The 19,621-nt window shown below is 42.6% G+C and overlaps 1 protein-coding gene and 1 long non-coding RNA gene across 2 annotated transcripts; one reads left to right on the plus strand and one right to left on the minus strand.

Annotated features, from left to right (window-relative positions):
• The first annotated feature begins 13,127 nt into the window (after positions 1-13,127).
• LOC144898520 (uncharacterized) lies at positions 13,128-18,341 on the plus strand. Its single transcript, XR_013627405.1, has 3 exons — positions 13,128-13,200; positions 16,405-16,764; positions 17,885-18,341. It is a non-coding gene; the product is annotated as an uncharacterized LOC144898520 (long non-coding RNA).
• s100a1 (S100 calcium binding protein A1) lies at positions 17,844-18,961 on the minus strand. Its single transcript, XM_078790726.1, has 3 exons — positions 18,799-18,961; positions 18,144-18,304; positions 17,844-18,021 (listed from the first exon to the last, which is right to left on the minus strand). The coding sequence occupies exons 2-3, from the start codon at positions 18,282-18,284 to the stop codon at positions 17,866-17,868; spliced, it is 297 nt and encodes a 98-aa protein (XP_078646852.1). The 5' UTR covers positions 18,285-18,304; positions 18,799-18,961; the 3' UTR covers positions 17,844-17,865.
• Between the last annotated feature and the right edge of the window lie 660 nt (positions 18,962-19,621).

Genomic DNA, 19,621 nt, shown 5'->3' on the forward strand with positions numbered 1-19,621 from the left:
TACACCCTGGACTGGTCGCCAGCCAATCACAGGGCACATATAGACAAACAACCATTCACACTCACATTCATACCTATGGACAATTTAGTGGCGGCAATTAACCTAGCATGTTTTTGGAATGTGGGAGGAAACCGGAGTACCCGGAGAAAACCCACGCATGCACGGGGAGAACATGCAAACTCCACACAGAGATGGCCGAGGGTGGAGTTGAACCCTGGTCTCCTAGCTGTGAGGTCTGCGCGCTAACCACTAGACCGCCGTGCCGCCCTTAATTGGATTCTTATTTGTCAAATTATTAATACGGCAACACTTAAGGTACACAGAATTACCGTAGTTAATGCGGAACAAACTTGTCAAACCCTAATGTTATGTTTCCCCTCCCAAGTAGAACACAAACTGGTGTTTGGTGTTAGCAAAGGTTGCTAAGGGGGAAACTAACCTAAACTGCATGTAAATCAAAACTGGGTCTTGGGTTCTAAAAGGTGGCACAGGAATATTAATTCTTCCTGCCTGTCTATCAAAATAATTGAAAAAAAAGAGTGGAAATCAGTGGACCAGGGTTGAAGGCCAAAACACAACTTCCAAAAAACGAAACAAAACTCATAACACCTCCCCGCTAAAATACAACAAATCTAACAAATTTGTTGACAAATACAAAAACAAACTTCCACTCCAATATCTCAAAAATAATGTTGGAGGAGCATCCACGTGGCTCAAGATGATTGAACGGGCACAAAACCATATCAAGTCCAAATCATCAACTTAAATAGCAAATACTCTAAACACAAGAATCTATAGGCCACTGTGCTCATTGGGACCTTCAAAGCAGCAGAAATGTTTCTGTATCCTTCCCCAGATTTGTGCCTCAAGACAATCCTGTCTCGCAGGTCTACAGACAGTTCTTTTGACTTCATGCTTGGTGTTTGTGCTCTGACATGCACAGTCAACTGTGGGACCTTATATAGACAGTTATTATATTTCCAAATCATGTCCAATCAACTGAATTTACTGCAGGTGGACTCCAATTAAGCTGTAGAAAGATCTCAAGGATGATCAGTGGAAAAAAGATGCACCTGAGCTCAATTTTGAGCTTCATGGCAAAGGCTGTGAATACTTATGTAAATGTGATTTTTTTGTTTTCTATTTTTAATAAATTCAAAACATGTCAAAAAAAAACTTTTTTCACATTGTCATAATGGAGTATTTTGTGTAGAATTTTGAGGTAAGAGATTAATTTAATTCAGTTTGGAATGAGGCTGTAACATGACAAAATGTAGAAAAAGTGAAGCGCTGTGAATACTTTCCGGATGCACTATATATAAAGATGCAGCAGATCCATTGATCCTTTGAACCAAGCTCTGTTAAGCTTTCCTACGCTTTGAGCAAAACTTTGATAAGCTTTGTGACGCTTTGATAAGCTTTAATACGCTCTCCCCGCTTTACGCAATTCGTGACAGATTGGCTCAAATTTTTAAACAGTTTAAACATTTTTGGCGCTCTTGCCGAATGTCCCGAATTGCTCAATCCTTTCTTACGCTGTATTACGGTCTTTACGCTTTCATTAAGCTTTGTTACGCTTTGCCGCCGCTTTGTTCGCCGATTTAATTCGCCATCGATTCGGCGTCGGTGTGAACGTAGCATAAAACAAAACTCCTAACCACTACTCATTAGTTCCTCAGTAACTATTGTATTTTTGTGTACCTTATTTTAAAGTGATACTAATGAATGAATACTAACTTTACATGTAAATAATAGGAGAATATGAGAAGATGCTACTTCGTTCACTATTGTCATGACGTTTTCAATTACTTGTTTTACTTCTTTTTCTTTAGCTTGCATTGCCAATTGCAGTATTTGTCTTGGTTGGTATTTATAGGTTATCACATGGTTTGTCTGGTATCAGGCCAGGTATCATGCCCCCAAGTGTCAGTATCTGTAGTAGTAGCTGATACTGGCACGCGGGGGCATGATACTGGGCCTGATACCAGACAAACCATGTGATGATCTTATTATAGATACTATTTAATCAAAAGACCATTTTGTTTCCAGAAAATGTTCAGTTTATTACATGTATTATATCTAAACAGTGTAAACACAACAATTGCATAAATATTTCAACAATAACATTTTATCAACAGTCTTATCTTATCAATGTCTGACAAAGTTCCATTAATCAAGTTTGGATTTTTGGTGACTGGAGAAGCACTAGGCACTAAGCACTCGTGCGCTGTTCTCTGATTGGTTGTTTCACAGGCACGATACCAGAGCAGCGCGCTCTGAGTGGACAGCTACGGGGGCTGATACTGGACATGGTTAAACTCTATATTTTATCAGTATCACTGCCCTGGGCTTTGACACAGTATCATTTCGGCCTTTTCCCGTATCATTTCTAGGTTTCTAGGGTACAGGGCCAATTAACACTGTAGTATGTGATAATGGTTGATATTGGTATCTATAATGAAGTGCTGGCCAATATCGGCTATTAGTAAGAAAGCCAATATCGAACATCTCTAGTTGAAATGCAATGATTACTTATCCTTTGTCTAAAACCAAAGTGTAAACAATATGAATTCTTTGTGTGTGTTTCTGACTGTGTGGGCCTCAGTGGTCAGAGTGGTGGTCACATGACTGACAGCAGCAAACACGATCATGTCTTCTTCTTTGTCATTAAACATGTGTTTGGTTCCGCTGGTCTCTAATGTGGCTCGCTCTTATTCTTTCCAGCTCGGATCAATTTTCTCTGACGCCGGAGTTCAAATGTTTGAAGAAGTCCAACGTGATTGTTGTTTAACTACTCAGTACTTTTGAGTACTGAAGAAACGTGACTTGGGTGATGATTCTAATTAGGATTATAATTAATTTGTGGAGTTTGGATGTTCTTCCCGTGCACGCATGGGTTTCGGTTTCCTCCCACATTCCAAAAACATGCTAGGTTAATTGGTGACTCCAAATTGTCCATAGGTATGAATGTGAGTATGAATGGTTGTTTGTCTATATGTGCCCTGTGATTGGCTGGCGACCAGTCCAGGGTGCACCCCGCCTCTCGCCCGAAGACAGCTGGGATAGGCTCCAGCACCCCTGCGACCCTCGTGAGGATAAGCGGTAGAAAATGAATGAATGAATGAATTAGTTAATTCTGCAGCAGCTTAGTTTGTCTCTTCCCCTTTCAAAGATGTCTGCCTGAGCGTGACTCAACCTGCGGCGCCGTACTCGACATCGCAAATTAACTGTGATTAGCAGAGGAGCGGCAGGCACCCAGACAGGCGACTGCAGGTTGGAGGACACACCAAGTTTCTCCTCATCTGACTCATCGAAAAAAAATGAATACAGTTAACCACTCCAAGGCTGTGAAATGCATTAGTGTTGATGGAGGACAACATCATGCAGGGACACAGTCATGTGGAGGCTGCGCTGGTGTAAGATGGTTTAGGACCTAAGAGGAACCTAGCAGGAACTTGAAATCTTCCACTTTCACTTTCCGAGTTTATCCAACGCTTTATCGGGTCATCAAAGCTTTCATCACCAGCAAACGACCACATGTACTTTTGTCTGTGAAAGGACCCAGACCAGTTTGATGTTGACGTCTGTCCCAAAGCCAGTGGACACACCTGCTGGGTCAAACTGACCCTGCAACACACACACACAAACACACACTTCAAAGCATCATGACTACAGGGCTGAAGCAGTCTAAATACAGTTTACCTTCAACTCTACTGACTGATCAGCTTCCTCTGCACTCACACCAGCGGAAACACAAAAACAAAACCTGCATCCTCATGCTTGAAAGTGATAATGGTTCTAAGAGTAAATGAAGGCCTGCAGAAACATACACAAGAGTTGCTTGTTGTTGTGCTGACAGCGTTTGGGATGTGCAACAGTCCATCCATTTTCTATGCCGCTTATACTCACGAGGATCGCAGGCATGCTGGAGCCTATCCCAGTTGTCTTCGGGTGAGAGGCGGGGTACGCCCTGGACTGGTCGCCAGCCAATCACAGGGCACATATAGACAAACAACCATTCACACTCACATTCATACCTATGGACAATTTGGAGTCACCAATTAACCTAGCATGTTTTTGGAATGTGGGAGGAAACCTGAGTACCCGGAGAAAACCCACGCACGCATGGGGAGAACATGCAAACTCCACATAGAGATGCTTGAGCGGGGAATCGAACCCAGGTCTCCTAGCCGTGCGACCTGTGCGCTAACCACTTGTCACGTACTAAAATGTTTTTTTGCACCACAAGGGATTTGGCACATTCTTAGAACAAATTACTATTAAAAATGCAGCAAAAGTGTAAAAAAAGGGTGAAGTCGAAAATGACTAACACAGAGCTGACAAGCAGGTTCTTTGTTTTTCTTTAAAATTAAAAAAAAAAATTCTAACTCTTATCGTATTATACTTCACATACAGTATTGAGCCCTGTGGGATCCCACATTCAGAGGAGCGGAGGAAGTTTCAGTATTGGCAAAATGAACTAAAAGCTTCTTTCTGACATGAACCATTTGCAAGAGGAGCAGTGCCACGAATGCCCACCTCGTGCTGTAAGCGGTAAATGAAAACATTTTTGAAAGCAAAGCAGTTTGGAAACAGGCCTAAAACGAGCCACCATAAAAGCATCCAGACCATGTTTCTTAATCAGGAGTTGAACTACAGCATGTTTACAACGTGTAGCAGCCACACCAAAAGACGGGCTTGTTAACAACGGTAAGAAGTGACTGCCATATGCAAGGGAAACCTTGCCTAGACTGGCATGCCAAACTAAGTGACGGGGGTCTGCCTTCAGTGAAGGTGGGCTGAGGGATGCCACACTCTTCAAGTGCATGAAGACTGGACCTGGTGAACGGGACTGAAGAACCAACATGGTCAATGGCCCAGATGGCAGCGGCAACAGAGTGTGTGGCACAAAAAAAGAAAAAAACCTATGGTTGGCTACCATAACGTGGTTGCTAACATCACCATGTGGACCAACAAATGCTATCAGAACTGCAGAACTGCTGCAATAAAGAGTGAACACACACACTCACAAACGCCCAGCTTTCGATTTAATTCGACCATCCTAATCATAGAAAACATAGCGATGTTTTTGTTCCTATTTTTCATGAGCTGAACTCAAACATGTAAAACTTTTCTATGTACACAAAAGTATTCTCCACAAATCTGTCAAAAGCTGTTTTAGTGTGGTATATCAAGATCCTCCTTAGCCAGGATGATGTTTGCACAAGTGATTTGCCTTAGCTTGGCCACAATAAAAGGCTACTCCAAAATGTGCAGTTTAACTGTAAAACCAGTAATTACCTGGTGTGACCACCATTTGCCCCAATATAGTTAATCTGCACATTGGAGTGGCCTTTTATTGTGGCCAACATAGAGTACACCCGTCTAGTCATCATATACAGTATATGATGGGAATTGTACCTTTTGTTTTGCCTATCAATTTGCTGATTATTGCACAACTGTGCCTTACCCTAGGATGGCCACAATAAAAGGTCACTCTAGACTGTGCAGTTTGACTGTATTGATGCAAACGGTGGTCACACCAGATACTATCTGTCCCCCAAATACAGTACATTTGGAATGTTTTGAAATGTCATTTTTTTCCTACCTCATTTAAAATATGAGTAAAAAAATGCGGAGATTGTAGATAAACGATGAGCTCACATGATCACAGTGGTGCAGCACTTGTCCCGTTTTTCCATCTCACTTCCTGTCTCATTTTACATTTCAAGACATCTGTGCTACTTCCTGTTTATGATTGACTTTCCTTGATCTTGTCATTCCTTTTGTGCTCTCATCGTGGTGCTGAAAACAAACATGACCAAGGTCATGTCGCGCCTCCTCATCGATGCTGCTCTTCTCATTCGTCTTGAAGTCATGTAATCAGAGGCTATACACGTGTGTGTGAAAGAGTGGTGAGTTACGGCGTTCCTAGCGGAGATGCGTCCTTGCTTGGAGATGAGTTGTATAAAGCGATGAGAATTGAGCCCAAAAAATTGCTCAGGAACCTTCATGGCGGGGTCATGGCGATGCCTGATGATGATGATGACGATGATGACGCTCTCTCTTTCTCGAAGGGTTGATTGACAGTGAGGGATGAAGGAGGAGGAGGCTGAAGGGTGAAACAGAAATGTAAAAATAACACACAGGTTTTACATTTACCTTCTTCCAAATCATGCTGCACAATAGTGTGATTCCCTGTCGCCTCCTGTGGTCTGATGTTGTATTGCAGGGGTCTCAAACACGCGGCCCGCGGGCTAAATGTGGCCCGCAGGTCACTAGTTTGAGGCCCCCGCCTTGATATGAAAGTTTAATGTTAGTGCGGCCCACGCAAGTTTGATATGGATGCTGTATGGTATCATGTAACCACAAAAAATATAACGTTTGATTAATGTTCATGTTAAAGGTTAAATAACTGTTAATAGTTATCCTCCCAATCCGTGTGGAAGTGGTAAGTTTTTGGCTTTTTAATTTTAAAGGAAATAACTTGGAGGCTACCGTTTAGGTCGCTAGCTCTCTAGTTTGCGAGTTAGCATGTGTCTCAAGACCCTGCAGTTGCGCAATATGTTGTAAATAAAAAGAGTATAAATGTGACTATAGTCGTGTTTTGTCATGTCTACAGGGCTCTAATAATGCTTTGTTCGTTTTAATCTGAAAAAAATAAGTTGTCTACCCACCAACTACATGTGGTTTCTTAATTTTTAATTATTTGCCGTTTTATTATTATTATATTTTTTATACTGATTGATTGATTTTCTTTATTCTTGATCTTATTTTGTGTAGAAAAATAAAAATGAAGATATTTGAGAACAGTGGAATGTTTTATCAGAGATTTTCTTGTAGAAAATCGGAACACAAGCAAAGTTTATTCATTTTCTGTTTTTAATAAATGCGGTCTTTTTTTTTTTTTTTTTGGAAAACCTGATGCGACCCAGCCTTGCCCAGACCCGAGCTCCAGTGGCCCCCAGGTAAATTGAGTTTGAGACCCCTGTTCTATTGTGGTTTTTTTTTGTTTTTTTGTCTGCCAACATCACTTTCAATTTCACAAGGCTTGCCAGCCAGACAGTCAGTCAGTGGATGGCAGCAGGCGCATGGTGCTTGATATCAGCTGACGGCATCATGTCTTGATATTAATGACTCACACACACACACACACACACACACACACAGTGAGTCAGGGCAATGGAGCAGACTTAAGAATGTAAACATCACAATGTGGGAGAACACGCTGTGTCTGTGTGGTGTTGCTACATGGACACCCTACACATGACACACAACGCATTTTCACCTGACTGACACACGAGTACACAAAAACACTTTTTTATCCTTCGCCCACAGAAAATGTCATAAAAACAAGTTCTTGTATGCCTGCTAATGATGCAGTTGTTTAACAACTGTAAACATTACAGCTGCACTTTGCGTGACAACTTTGTATCACCAGCCTCAAGAGGAACACGATCGGAGATGCTTGTGGTATCTCCTCAGGTGCAGGAACACTTACTGATTTCAACAATAGTAATAACAGTTGTTGGTCAACTTCCTGTGTGTGTGTGTGTGTGTGTGTGCGTGTGTGTGTGTGCCCCAGCAACATTGCAGGTGCTTCATTCATGAAAACAAGCTGCGTCGGAAAAACACAAGGAAGGATGTCGCACTTGCTCGCACAAAAGAATGGACGTATTGTGTAGCGCATGTGTGACACTTTTTCATTTGAAAGTGCTCCTCGGCCTCGCAAAAAGCTGACAATGTTGGGAAATGATTGACCGAGTCATTTCCACGGAAAACACAGCTTGAGTTTGCTCACAGGGTGCACACATGTCGTCGACAAGACTTTCTTCCACGGCAAGCTTGCCTTGATGCACTGGGAACAGAAAAGGGTCTTCCCCAAGTTGGAATTGTCCAAAATGCCTTGCTGGGAGTGACGGACAGCTAAGGACTTTGGTTAAATTGTGTATTTCTGTCCACACAAATATGCAATATGTATAAGTAATGGCGGTGCTGCAGCCATGTTTTTAACCAATCAAGCATCATGTCTGTAGACCACGGCTTCTCAAATACTGGGGCAGGTGCCCCTGGGGGGACGCAGTGAAGTATCTGGGGAGCGTGAGAGTGCTTTCAATGTTACTGCCGACCTGCCAGCATGTATAAATGTATCATACTCAACATGCAACTCGACTCTTGAATATGCTTCACAGCTTTCTATTTGGTTGCATTATCCTGGTTTCGGTTTCAAGTTCAGTCTGTACAGTACAGATAAATAAATACATATGATCTGTGTCTCAATAGTATTTCAAATCAGGGGGGAGTGAAAATATTTCTGTCCTCAAGGGGGCATGACAGAAAATAAATGAGAACCACTGCTGTAGACGCACCATAACAAAAAGACATCTATCAAAGATACTTTTCAGGAGTTTATTTCATTTATTTGTAAGCAAAATGTATTGGCTATAAAACTCAAAATGCATGAAACATGTTCTTTATTAAAATGTAGCCGATGTTACCTCCACAATTCATGCAGCACAATACAGGCATATACATTATATAGCAGGCAAGCTTTGGAAGTGTTAGGAATGGAATATTTTCCACTGTGTTCTAGTTTCATTAGGACCCACCGTTCTGTCTACCGGCTGAGCCGCCCAGCCTCTAAGCCATGATTTGGTTTGAACCAGATTAGACCAGTACACCAACAGTTAAGATTAATTTTTCCTGATCCTTGTGACCGCTTTCACAGCAGACATAAGAGTCATAGGAGCTCACTTTCACTTCAGAGACCGCTTGGACCGTGCCCTGTGATTGGCTGGCCACCAGTCCAGGGTGTACCCCGCCTCTCGCCCGAAGACCGCTGGGATAGGCTTCAGCACCCCCGCGACCCTTGTGAGGATAAGCGGTAGAAAATAGATGGATGGACCGCTTGGACCTCGCTAGACTTTGGCTGTGGGGCTGACCGTTCTCTCCAGTGCTGGCATTGCAGTTGTTTGTAGTATCTTGTATCTAGTTGTATGTATCTGTATAACAGTAACCAACAAACAAAATATGCCTTACTCTGGTTAAGATACAAAACTTGGAGATGCATATACGTAAATGAAAACATGGATAAGATAAAAAGATTTGAACCATACACATAAATCTGAAAAGTAGGACGTGACTCACAGTCTTCTGAATGAATGTGCCAATCAGACCTCAGGTGACTCCTCAACCTCACACACCCTCCCCATGATGATCATCAAGGTTTTGAGCATAAGTTCAGCCCGTGGCTTCAGGTGGCATGCCACCTAAAGCTATGCTAAGCTAACAACAGCCTGGAGGATTACAATGATGAAGCTGTAATATAATGCTCATCCACATGGTTGTTGCTTTTGGTTGGCTCCACCTCACTGATATACGTACACTGACTCATGTGTGGCGCCGCCACTAGTTTTCTCTCACAGCTGCTTCATTTATGTACTGTATATATTATTGGTGTGACACGCACTAATGGAATTATATTATTAAGAAACACACATACGCAGACACACACTCATGCCTCGCATGTCTAATAAACTGTGCTAAAAATAAGACAAGCGGAGACACTGAGTGTTACTATTATGGTTTATTGTTGTGTCGTTAGAAGATCCTGCAGACGCACAAACATCCCAGCGCTAATTACATCCTTTGTGCTCATCGACGACAGACAAGCACCTCCTCCTCCTCCTCCTTCTCCTCTTCAGCATCCACTGTGCATCTTCATTCCAGCACCTTCACCAGTGCGAGACCACATCCTATGAGCTTCTCAAAAGTGACCCGGATTGCTATCTGGGCCTGAGTGGGACAATGAGGGTCACGTGTTGCTTTGGCAACCTGAGTGGAGGAGACGCGTTCAATGACCTCCTTGTTTATGAGCATAAACACAAAATATGCTTTCATCTCTTTGACCGTGAAGAAAACAGACCTCAAAGTGTGCTTGTGTGTGTGTGCGTGGGGGGGTGCGTGTGTAAAGTGTAAGTAAAATACGCAAGGAATAAAAGCGGCATAAGTAGTCATGGAAGACTTGATAAGCAAAAAATATCACTTAATGATACACAAAAAACACGTGAACATGAATGTGTACATTCATGTGTGTGTGCGCATGTGTGTGTGTGTGTGTGTCAGTGCTCTCAGAATAACTCTGGAGCAGGAAGTCTAAATCCAGCCGAGAGCAGGAAGAAAAGTGTGTGAGAGGAACTAACAAATCAGGAAATCCTCCAAACCCCCCCATACCCCCCTCCCCACCCACCCCCCTTCTAACACATCGCACACACGTAAACACCACCTTGCCTATGAAGGGGGCTCTATGTACTCCACTCACCTTTACTGTCTTCATTTAATCAAGTTGATGTACTTCTTCTATAATTCAGTTTTCCTGTGTTGAATTGATTTGAAATAAATAAAGAGGCAAATACACACAGCACAAAGGGACAGTGTCAACAACTACCATTTTTTTTGGCTCTACTTCAGATCCTTGGGGTGCGTTCACACGCATACTTGGTTGGGTTTAGGGCTGTCTTCAACTAAGGATTTTCATCGTCAAATCTGATTTGATACATTTTGTCCATAGTCAACTAATGCTCAATACTCAATAGTTTTTTTTTTGTTTTTGATGATGCTCACAAATGATCCAAATATCTGATCTGACTCTGCCGAATCAAGTCGAATATTCTAAGACATTCCTATTTTATAATGCAAATGTTTAAAGGAGACCAGGGTTCAATTCCACCCTCAGCCATCTCTGTGTGGAGTTTGCATGTTCTCCCTGTGCATGCGTGGGATTTCTCTGGGTCCTCCTACATTCCAAAAACATGCTAGGTTAATTGGCGACTCCAAATTGTCCATAGGTATGAATGTGAGTGTGAATGGTTGTTTGTCTATATGTGCCCTGAGATTGGCTGGCGACCAGTCCAGGGTGTACCCTGCTTCTAGCCCGAAGGCAGCTGGGATAGGCTCCAGCACCCCCGCGACCCTTGTGAGGAAAAGCGGTAGAAAATAAATGAATGAATGAATGTTTAAAGGAGGCTACATGGTGGCCCAACGGTTAGCACGCAGGTCACACAGCTAGGAGACCCGACTTAAGTTCTACCATCGACCATCTCTGTGTGGAGTTTGCATGTTCTCCCCGTGCATGCGTGGGTTTTCTCCGAGTACTCTGTTTTCCTCCCACATTCCAAAAACATGCTAGGTTAATTGGTGACTCCAAATTGTCCATAGGTATGAATGTGAGTGTGAATGGTTGTTTGTCTATATGTGCTCTGTGATTGGCTGGTGACCAGTCCAGGGTGTACCCCGCCTCTCGCCCGAAGACAGCTGGCATAGGTTTCAACACCCATGCGACCCTCGTGAGGAAAACCGGTCGAAAATAAATGTATGAATGAATGTTGAAAGGGCTGGACTGGGGCCTGTTTTTGGTCCATTTTGGTGTGCATCAAGATTGTGATAAAACTAATCTAATCTAATCTAATCTAATCTAATCTAATCAAAAATAGCAGAATAAAAAAATAACCAACCTATGTACTGTATGCCAGGAACAGTCACACTGGAGCTGCTGTCAGCCACAACTCAAAGCAGTCACCCTGACACTGTTGGCCATGCTAACTTACAGCTAAATGTGCTTTTTCCAGTTTCCAATTTTGTAGTGGACAGCCGTCCACCCGAAACTGAGCTGAATCGAGCTGACTTGGTGCCAGAATGTTGCTTCAATATCGTCATAGAAATATGCAGCTATTTTTTCATTGGACATAAAACCATGTAAAAAAAAAACATTATTGTGAACACACACTGACACACTTCCTCAGGGAAAAAACCAATCCTACTTCCTCATCCTTTATGTGTGTGTGCATGCGTGTGTGTGAGGCAGCAGGTTCTCAGGCTGACCGGTACTTCCTCCTCCTCCTCCTCCTTCTCCTTGTCTTCTTCTTCTTCTTTTGTCGTTTGTTCCTCCTCCAGCTGCTCAGCAGACAGGAAACAGATGCTCTAACCTTCTTTCTTCCATTTCTCCCTCCCTCCCCCTTCTTTTTAATTCTCCTCAGTTCCTCCTTTTCTCTCCACGTCTCCATCCTTCATCTTTCCTCACTTACTCACCTTCTTCCCCCCCACTTTCTTTTAGCTTTAAACACTGAAATGTCTCCTATTGTGGTGTATGTTGGTTGTTGTTCACAAAGTTGATGAGAAAGTGACGTTTTCACTTGTTAACGTCTGACAGAAAGCAAACATCAACATCACTGAAGTTAAACAGTTTTTAAATCAGAGGTTGTAAAAAAGCTGACATTAACAGAGTGTGCCGCCACCTAGTGTTCATAGCTGTTCCTGCGTCACATCCCTGTTTGTTTTAATGCGTCTTTACCTCCACACAGCTTAAACACGTTCTTGTGGTAGCCAAATTAATTCATTCATTTTCTACCGCTTATCCTCAAATTTTCAACAAAAATAAATACAAGACAGATGTTGAACACTCTGTGATTGGCTGGCGACCAGTCCAGGGTGTACCCCGCCTCTCGCCCGAAGACAGCTGGGATAGGCTCCAGCACCCCCCGCGACCCTCGTGAGGAAAAAGCGGTAGAAAATGAATGAATGAATGAATGTTGAACACTATCCAGCTTATAGTCCACTCGGACAACAAAAAGGCTATCAAAACACTAAACATTTGTTCTGCTTTTAATGTTTTTATTTAATGTAGCCCATGACTGTTTTTTTCTCTCTTTGGTTTTCTGTTAATCATACTGTTTCGTATACTTGTTCTTAACAATTTTCAAACGTTTCTATGGTAGCCCGTTTCTTGTATTTCACCGAGTCAGCACATGGCAGACTGATATGTGATCAAACGTCCATCACGATGTGGATGAAACCAAAGACGTTTTGCAAGAGGGTGGGCCTCAGCCTTCGGGTTATTTGTAAGATCAAAAATGGAACTTACAACAGTAGTTTCTCAATTTAAAAAAACACAAATTGTTAATATTATATCATATTAATTATATTGAAGAACAAGAGTCTAAAACGTGCCATTTCACTTCAAAAATGTGAAATAAAAGGTGGGAATTGTGGGTCGATTTGAATTGGTTTAGCCTTGGCTGCTAGGTGGGTGACGTAGGAGATGATGATAATAGTGCTGTTCATTTGTGTCAACAAAACATGGAAAAGACAAAGTCAGAACCATCAGGTGCACAATTTAGAAAGAAGATGAGAAAGGGGCCAAAGGTAAAGGTATGGCGTTGTAACATCACTTTATGTACACCACATTATGGAATGTATATGATCAAATAAGCTAACGTCACTTGGCGGCCATAGACTATAACTGCTTTTCAATTGAGTTCAATGAGAGCTTTAATTGTATGAATGTGGATTTAAGTCAAATGCAATTTAAGGGGAGCTTGAGCTTGTGAAATAAGCACCTTTCAGTAGTTGGAAAAATGATGGACTACACAACAACATTATAATACAATGGATCCTCAGTTTGTGTTTGCCTCGGTTAGTGTGTTTTTGTGTTAAGATTGAAGATTTATGCCAAAATGCTGTCTTGGTTTGTGTATACTTACCAGATAATAGACAATATGGTGGCCAACTTGATGTGTATATGTATTTTTATCACATAATGTCCTGTTAGCAACCTCAGCTTGCTAACAAAATGGCTTTATTCTTCAATTATTTTTAATGAGCTGTGTGATATTGGTGATTCAATCAAATATGGCCAAAAGGGAAATAATCTGTTGGTCTTGTTGACTGTTTTTTTTTCGTAAAACAACCGTCTTCAGTACTACAGACAGTTCTCCAACTCACTTTATATCACCAGCTAAACCAGTCAAAGCAATCAGACTGATAAAAAAAACAGTCAGTGACTGATGCACGATTGTGTCAGATAATGACGAGAGGTACTCGTTTCATTGTTCATCGTTGACATTTTGTCACACACACGCACGCGCACACATTGGTGGCTGCTGTCAATTAGAGTGTGTGACCTTCCTGCTTTAGTTAAACATGTCAACATATATTCTCGCGACAACAACACCTCAGACACTCGCGTTTATCAGCTGACACTTCGGTTAGAACCTGAAAGTGTGGTGATGTCTGGGTGGCGTCCTCCATGAGAAGAAACTGATTCAGGATTCTCATTCAGGATTCACGTTGGACCTCGCTGGGACGATTCAATCGTCACGTTTAAAGCAAAAAGCCATAATGTAAAAAGAAGATGACAAGACATGATGTTGTATTTGCGTCGCTTGGCAAGTGGTGTGGTGGCGTCGGGGTTACCTGCTGGTCATCTCAGGGGCCGATGGCACAGGTCTCATACATCACGTCTTTATTGGGGGGAAGTCATTAGGCCTGTGAGGCGACCCAGCCATGACCCTGCCAGAGCGGTATTAAAAAACACTGCCCAGAGGTCAGCCTGTGGGGGCGGGGCCTCCTGCATGCGCCAGCCAATCACTGATTACCTGAACCACTGGTCTGCACTTTGGGCTGCTTCCAAGGTTTACTACTGTGGGTGTGTGTATGTGTTTTTATTAGGATGTGTGCAAGTGTGCATACACACTTTCACACTCACAATAAATCTTTTGAGCAAGAACACTGTTGATTTTGCTCTTCTTCTTGCCACTAGGACGGCAACTTTGGAGGTGGGCGGCGCATGTACGGGTGTCTGTTTGAGTGACAGGAGGCGTAATGTGGCGCCCGTTTACCCTCCTCAACTTCCCCTGCCCAGATCCCCTTTCTGAGGGTCAAAGGTCATTCATTAGGATGCCCCCCGGTTCCTGATAACATACTCCGAGTGTGTGTGCGGGTTTTAACCCATGCACCCCGCCAGGGCTTGAGAGCTGGCTGACAGCCACCATCAGTCTTTGCGCACACACACACACACACACAAACAAACTTTTACCCCTGGGGGCTTTGGTGTCCTCGTGTGCCCCATCCAGACGTACACTGAGCGGTCACAATGATGACAGAAAAGTAAGGCTGCTCAGCTTCAACAACCTCAAAGACTGAATTTTACTTACGGGCAAAATACACCCTACAATTTATATGATTGTATATCACTGTGATTGGCTGGACTGGCCATCAATCAATGAGTAAAGGAACCACTGACATCATCTTGCCTAGAAGAAAATAAAGACACAAGCCAAAAAGACTTGATGCAGCTTGAAGTCATCATCAATCGACAATAACAGCAACATAGATTATGCCAAGCATTAAGCAACACATTTCATTCACTGAATGTGTACAATAAGCGAATACTTTGCCCTTCAACTTTTTGTTGAAGTTTTTTTTCAAAATATATTGATCATAAAAAAGTCACTGGTTCATGGTTGACTTCCGTCTATTATTAGTGAGCAATTTAAGCAAATTTTAGGTACTTTACTTTTTATTTTCAAGCATTACATGGTTAAATGAACTGAAATACAAATAGGCACTCAGAAGAAATACTTTACTCCCTAGGGATGAGCGACTACATGACTATCTGTATTTAAGTTCTACATTCTCTGTATCTGTACTTGGAATTGGTGGGGCATAAACTGAAGTGGGCGTGATTTATATTTATTGTTTATTATTTAGCTATGTATATGTGGACTATATGTGCAAACATGGAAATAATCTGTCAACCTTGTTCATTGTAGTTATTTCAAAAGCACTGCCTTCAGTGCTGAGCAAAGTCTTACAACTGACAGCTAAATTCGAAGCAAACAGACGAAAAAAGAACTTGTGCATGAGTTTTCTCCGGGTATTCCGGTTTCCTCCCACATTCCAAAAACATGCTAGGTTAATTGGTGACTCCAAATTGTCCATAGGTATGAATGTGAGTGTGAATGGTTGTTTGTCTATATGTGCCCTGTGATTGGCTGGCCACCAGTGAAGGGTCCAGGACCGAAGTCAGCTGGGATAGGTTCCAGCATACCGGCGACCCTAGTGAGGATAAGCGGTATAGAAAATGGATGGATGGTAATTGTAATTATAGCACAGGCTAATAATCTAGCTAAAACTCAACTCTGAACCCCTGAGGTGACTTCATGAACAAATCCAACATCAAATGGACACAATCTAAAATATTGTAGAAAGTCTTTCCAGAAAAGTGGACACACACACAACACATGGTATGGACCAAGCACTTCAAGTGAGGAGCTAACTAATGCAAGTTAAGTGAGTGTTTACAATGTTGTGTAAACTCCGTTTCTAGGCGCCGATCTGTACAATTCGAGAAACCCTTCGCTAAGCAAGGTTGCGACTCAGTCTGACACTTTAACAAGCTGTTAGTCGACATAATTTAAGTTTGAGTTTGCGGCGAGTAGTCGTACGGCGCTGACGTGCTGATGACCTAAAAGATTTAGTAAGAATGGAAGTTGTAAAGGTTGCGAGAGTTTTTAACGACAGACTCATGTTGTTAAGCCTTCATTGCATTGTCGCTTCTTCCCGTAGGCCCGCGTTGCATCATCGTGAGGAGATCTCCTGGCGAAGAACTTCAGCTGCTCACTGAGGAAACAGGAAGGAGGTTGACCTCCAAGATAAGAAGCACACATTCAATGTTAGCTTATGTTTGGGATTAGCCTTAACCTCTCCGGAGGAGGTTAATGGTCGTTCCTCATCGACATTCCTCTGCAAGCCCGGCCTTCATCGCCGCTGCGGACTTTAACGTAACCTCACCTGTGTTTGGAGTTGGTGCGGTTTCGCCTCCTGCCGCGCGTCGGCTTGCGCAACATAAAAAGGCAATGCTAGCGAGGGGAGCGGCGGGGAGATTTCTGTTTGGGTGGAGAGCAAACTTGCGCTTCGATAAGGAAGGTGAGAGGTAAACATTGACCCGGGCGCTATCGCTGCTTGTCCAGGTCCATCTTTCACTGGGGAAACTATGCAAACAGCTTGGATGCACAGAGAACTCTCTTTCAGCGCCAGCACTAAAGTCCCAGGTATCGCCTGATAACACTGGCAAAACTCCAGCTGGAATAGTTGACCCTCTTTCAGGAACCATTTTCCAAATTTAGACGTTGTTTCTAAAACCCCACAGAATTGCTAACCCGTTAGAAAACATGAACACGACGCTTATCGTTTATCTTACTTTAACAACTCAATCAAGTCAGCCTACACACATTCAATTCAACAGGCGCTTTCTGTGAACAAAACCAAGATGGCTATCGCACTGGACAGCTACTTTTGTTCCTCAAAACAGCAACAACGCCCCTTTGGGCAACTTCAGTACCAAATTTAAAGAAAAGCAATTTAAAAACAAGAGAGGAAAGCAGTAAAACATGTTGACACGCTTCGTCGCACTAACTTTATTAGCTGCTGGTTTCTCTGTGCACACAGTTTGGATATTGAACATGCGAGTTGACCCACATCCTATTTCTTGTGCCCGTGGTTGCCCACCAACAAGGAGCATGATGGCGCCGCGGCAGCATCATGTTTGCCATGTGAATATGCCGCCATGTTGTTAAATACTGCATGTGAGGCAATGGGACACGCCAGACATAATTTGAGACGTGCATGCGCTTGCAGCCACGAGACTGGCAAAGTTGGCTGGGAAGTGGAAATTAAACATATTTTATTGTGGTCAAACCAGACAAGATGTCACGTGTTCATCTTTTGAAGAAAAACATCACGTGAGGCTGAAAAAAACACTGGCGTCATCACCTAGTCTTTGTTGCCATCTGCTGGCCAGTTGGTGTATTTCTACTGTAAATCCGAGTTTCTACTTTTACTTTTGAGCACTTAAGAGTTCAGTTTGTTCCCCATAAAGCCCAGTTCTGTTTCCTAGAATTCAAGTGAAAATAGATTGATGATGCAGTTTGTTAAAATACAAAATAATGACTTAACAGTTTAAATATATATTTTATTATTGGGATGAATGGTTATCATTAACATGGTGACCTGCAATTATGTTGACTTCTAGCGTTTGTTCTTGCAGCAACCTTCAAAGAAGTCATTGCAGGCAACCGTCAGCGCCGCGACCAGAACAACAAACTCCTGGAAGTCCAGTTGATGGTCCCCATTTTCATCCAGGTCCGTCATGATCTTGTCAATGGCTGCTGCGTCACTGCTGCCCTGAAGCCAAAATGACAAGAGAACAGTGTGGGTGATCAAAGGTTGGTCCATGTGGTCTCATTCAGTCCAGTGATTGTATTCTATAGTTCATTGTGAAGTCTGCTGGACCCCTATATACTCACAGCCATGAAGTCAGTGAGCTCCTCCTGCAGCAGAGTCTTCAGCTCGGCTTTGCTCAGCTTGTACTTGTCGCCCTCCTTGGACGAGTATGAGTGGAAAACGGTGATGAGGCCTTCGATGGCCTTCTCCAGCTGGGGGCTCATTGTATCGCCACGCTCGGTGCCTGCAGCACACAGAGAAGGATGTCATTATTCAGCAAAGCAAGGGATGAAGATTCACTGCAAATTGAAGCTGCATGTAAATGAAAGAGCATGTTCTCTGCAGCTGAGCTCGATGAGAGTGGTGAGTTTCACATGTGGGACACCTGAGAAGCTGCATTGTGGGGGGGGTGTGGATTCATTTCACCTCCTCATGACAATGTGCAGGATAGCAAAGTGACCCCCCAAACATTGAAATCCACTTTGAACTTCATATTTCATGAAGGTGGACAGTCAGTGGATTTTCAGTGTAATATTGTTTTGATATAAAGTCTAAGAGCACATCTCATTAGCTTCATTGGTTAAGCTCAATCAACTCGTAAAGTACATCTAAATGCTTTGAATGTCCAAAACAAAAAGTCACGCCATATAAAGGTCACCTCCACATAGCAATACATTGTTTTCAACTGTACTTTGAATATCCCGTTTTAAAGTCAAAGACAAGCGAGCATAAACTTACCTGACCAGGAAGCGAAGAAGTGCAAGTGTCTGCTGCTTTCATCTCATCAGGTGAGCCCCTTTCACCTGAGCACATATAGAGCTGAGCGACGCCGGCGCCCCCTATAGTCACTGGTGGTAACAGCAGCAGCACTGTCGCACAGGTGAGCTTCCATACTCAATTACGTAAAAAAATATCTTAAAGTGGCATCGAGCGATGTTATGTTAGTACTTTGACTAGCACTCGTTTGTAACAATGATTAGTACTGATAAGCCATGAGCTTCGCATCGGCGCTAAGATAAGCTAACCATGCTAGCAACGACTTTTAACGTTCACACAAAACTTGAAAAGTGGACATTGTTTAATGTTGGAAACATTCAGACTGATATTCACTCTCGGGTCTGATATATTTGAAGACAACTGTGACGTGTCAACAATATTTTTTTAATTAATTATTACGCACAATTAAAAAAAATGACGAATCTGCGATTGCGTAGAACAAAATGGATGGACGACATGGACATCTGTGAACGTGCACTGTGGTCACGTTTAGTCTACCATGTGTTATTAAAAGTGCTTTACAGTTGTGCTGAATCATGTTGAGAACTTTTCCCAATATTTTCATTGAACCTAATTTGGCTTGAAGTTTTGCTGTTGTATTGCATTTTATTAGATTAGTATGTGATCCGCTGTGGCGACTCCGTAATCGGAAAAAAAGCCGAAAGAAACAAAGTGTGTACCTAATGTTGTGGGAATGAACTTAAATGTAGCCATCATTGGCTATTTGATTTAAGTGATTTTGTGCTGTGATGCGTACAGTTACAATCTCAAACACAAGCATCGA

The sequence above is a fragment of the Doryrhamphus excisus genome, linkage group LG5, assembly GCF_037039965.1.
Source record: "Doryrhamphus excisus strain RoL-2023G ecotype Guam linkage group LG5, RoL_Dexc_Guam_v1.1, whole genome shotgun sequence".
Taxonomy (NCBI): domain Eukaryota; kingdom Metazoa; phylum Chordata; class Actinopteri; order Syngnathiformes; family Syngnathidae; genus Doryrhamphus; species Doryrhamphus excisus.

What these genes read in the sequence shown, in the direction of transcription:
- s100a1 (XM_078790726.1), bottom strand. Translation starts at nt 18,284, where the DNA reads ATGAGCCCCCAGCTGGAGAAGGCCATCGAAGGCCTCATCACCGTTTTC. An exon ending in AGCTCACTGACTTCATGGCT is followed by an intron (nt 18,022 to 18,143) that starts GTGAGTATATAG and finishes TTTTGGCTTCAG; the next exon opens with GGCAGCAGTGACGCAGCAGC.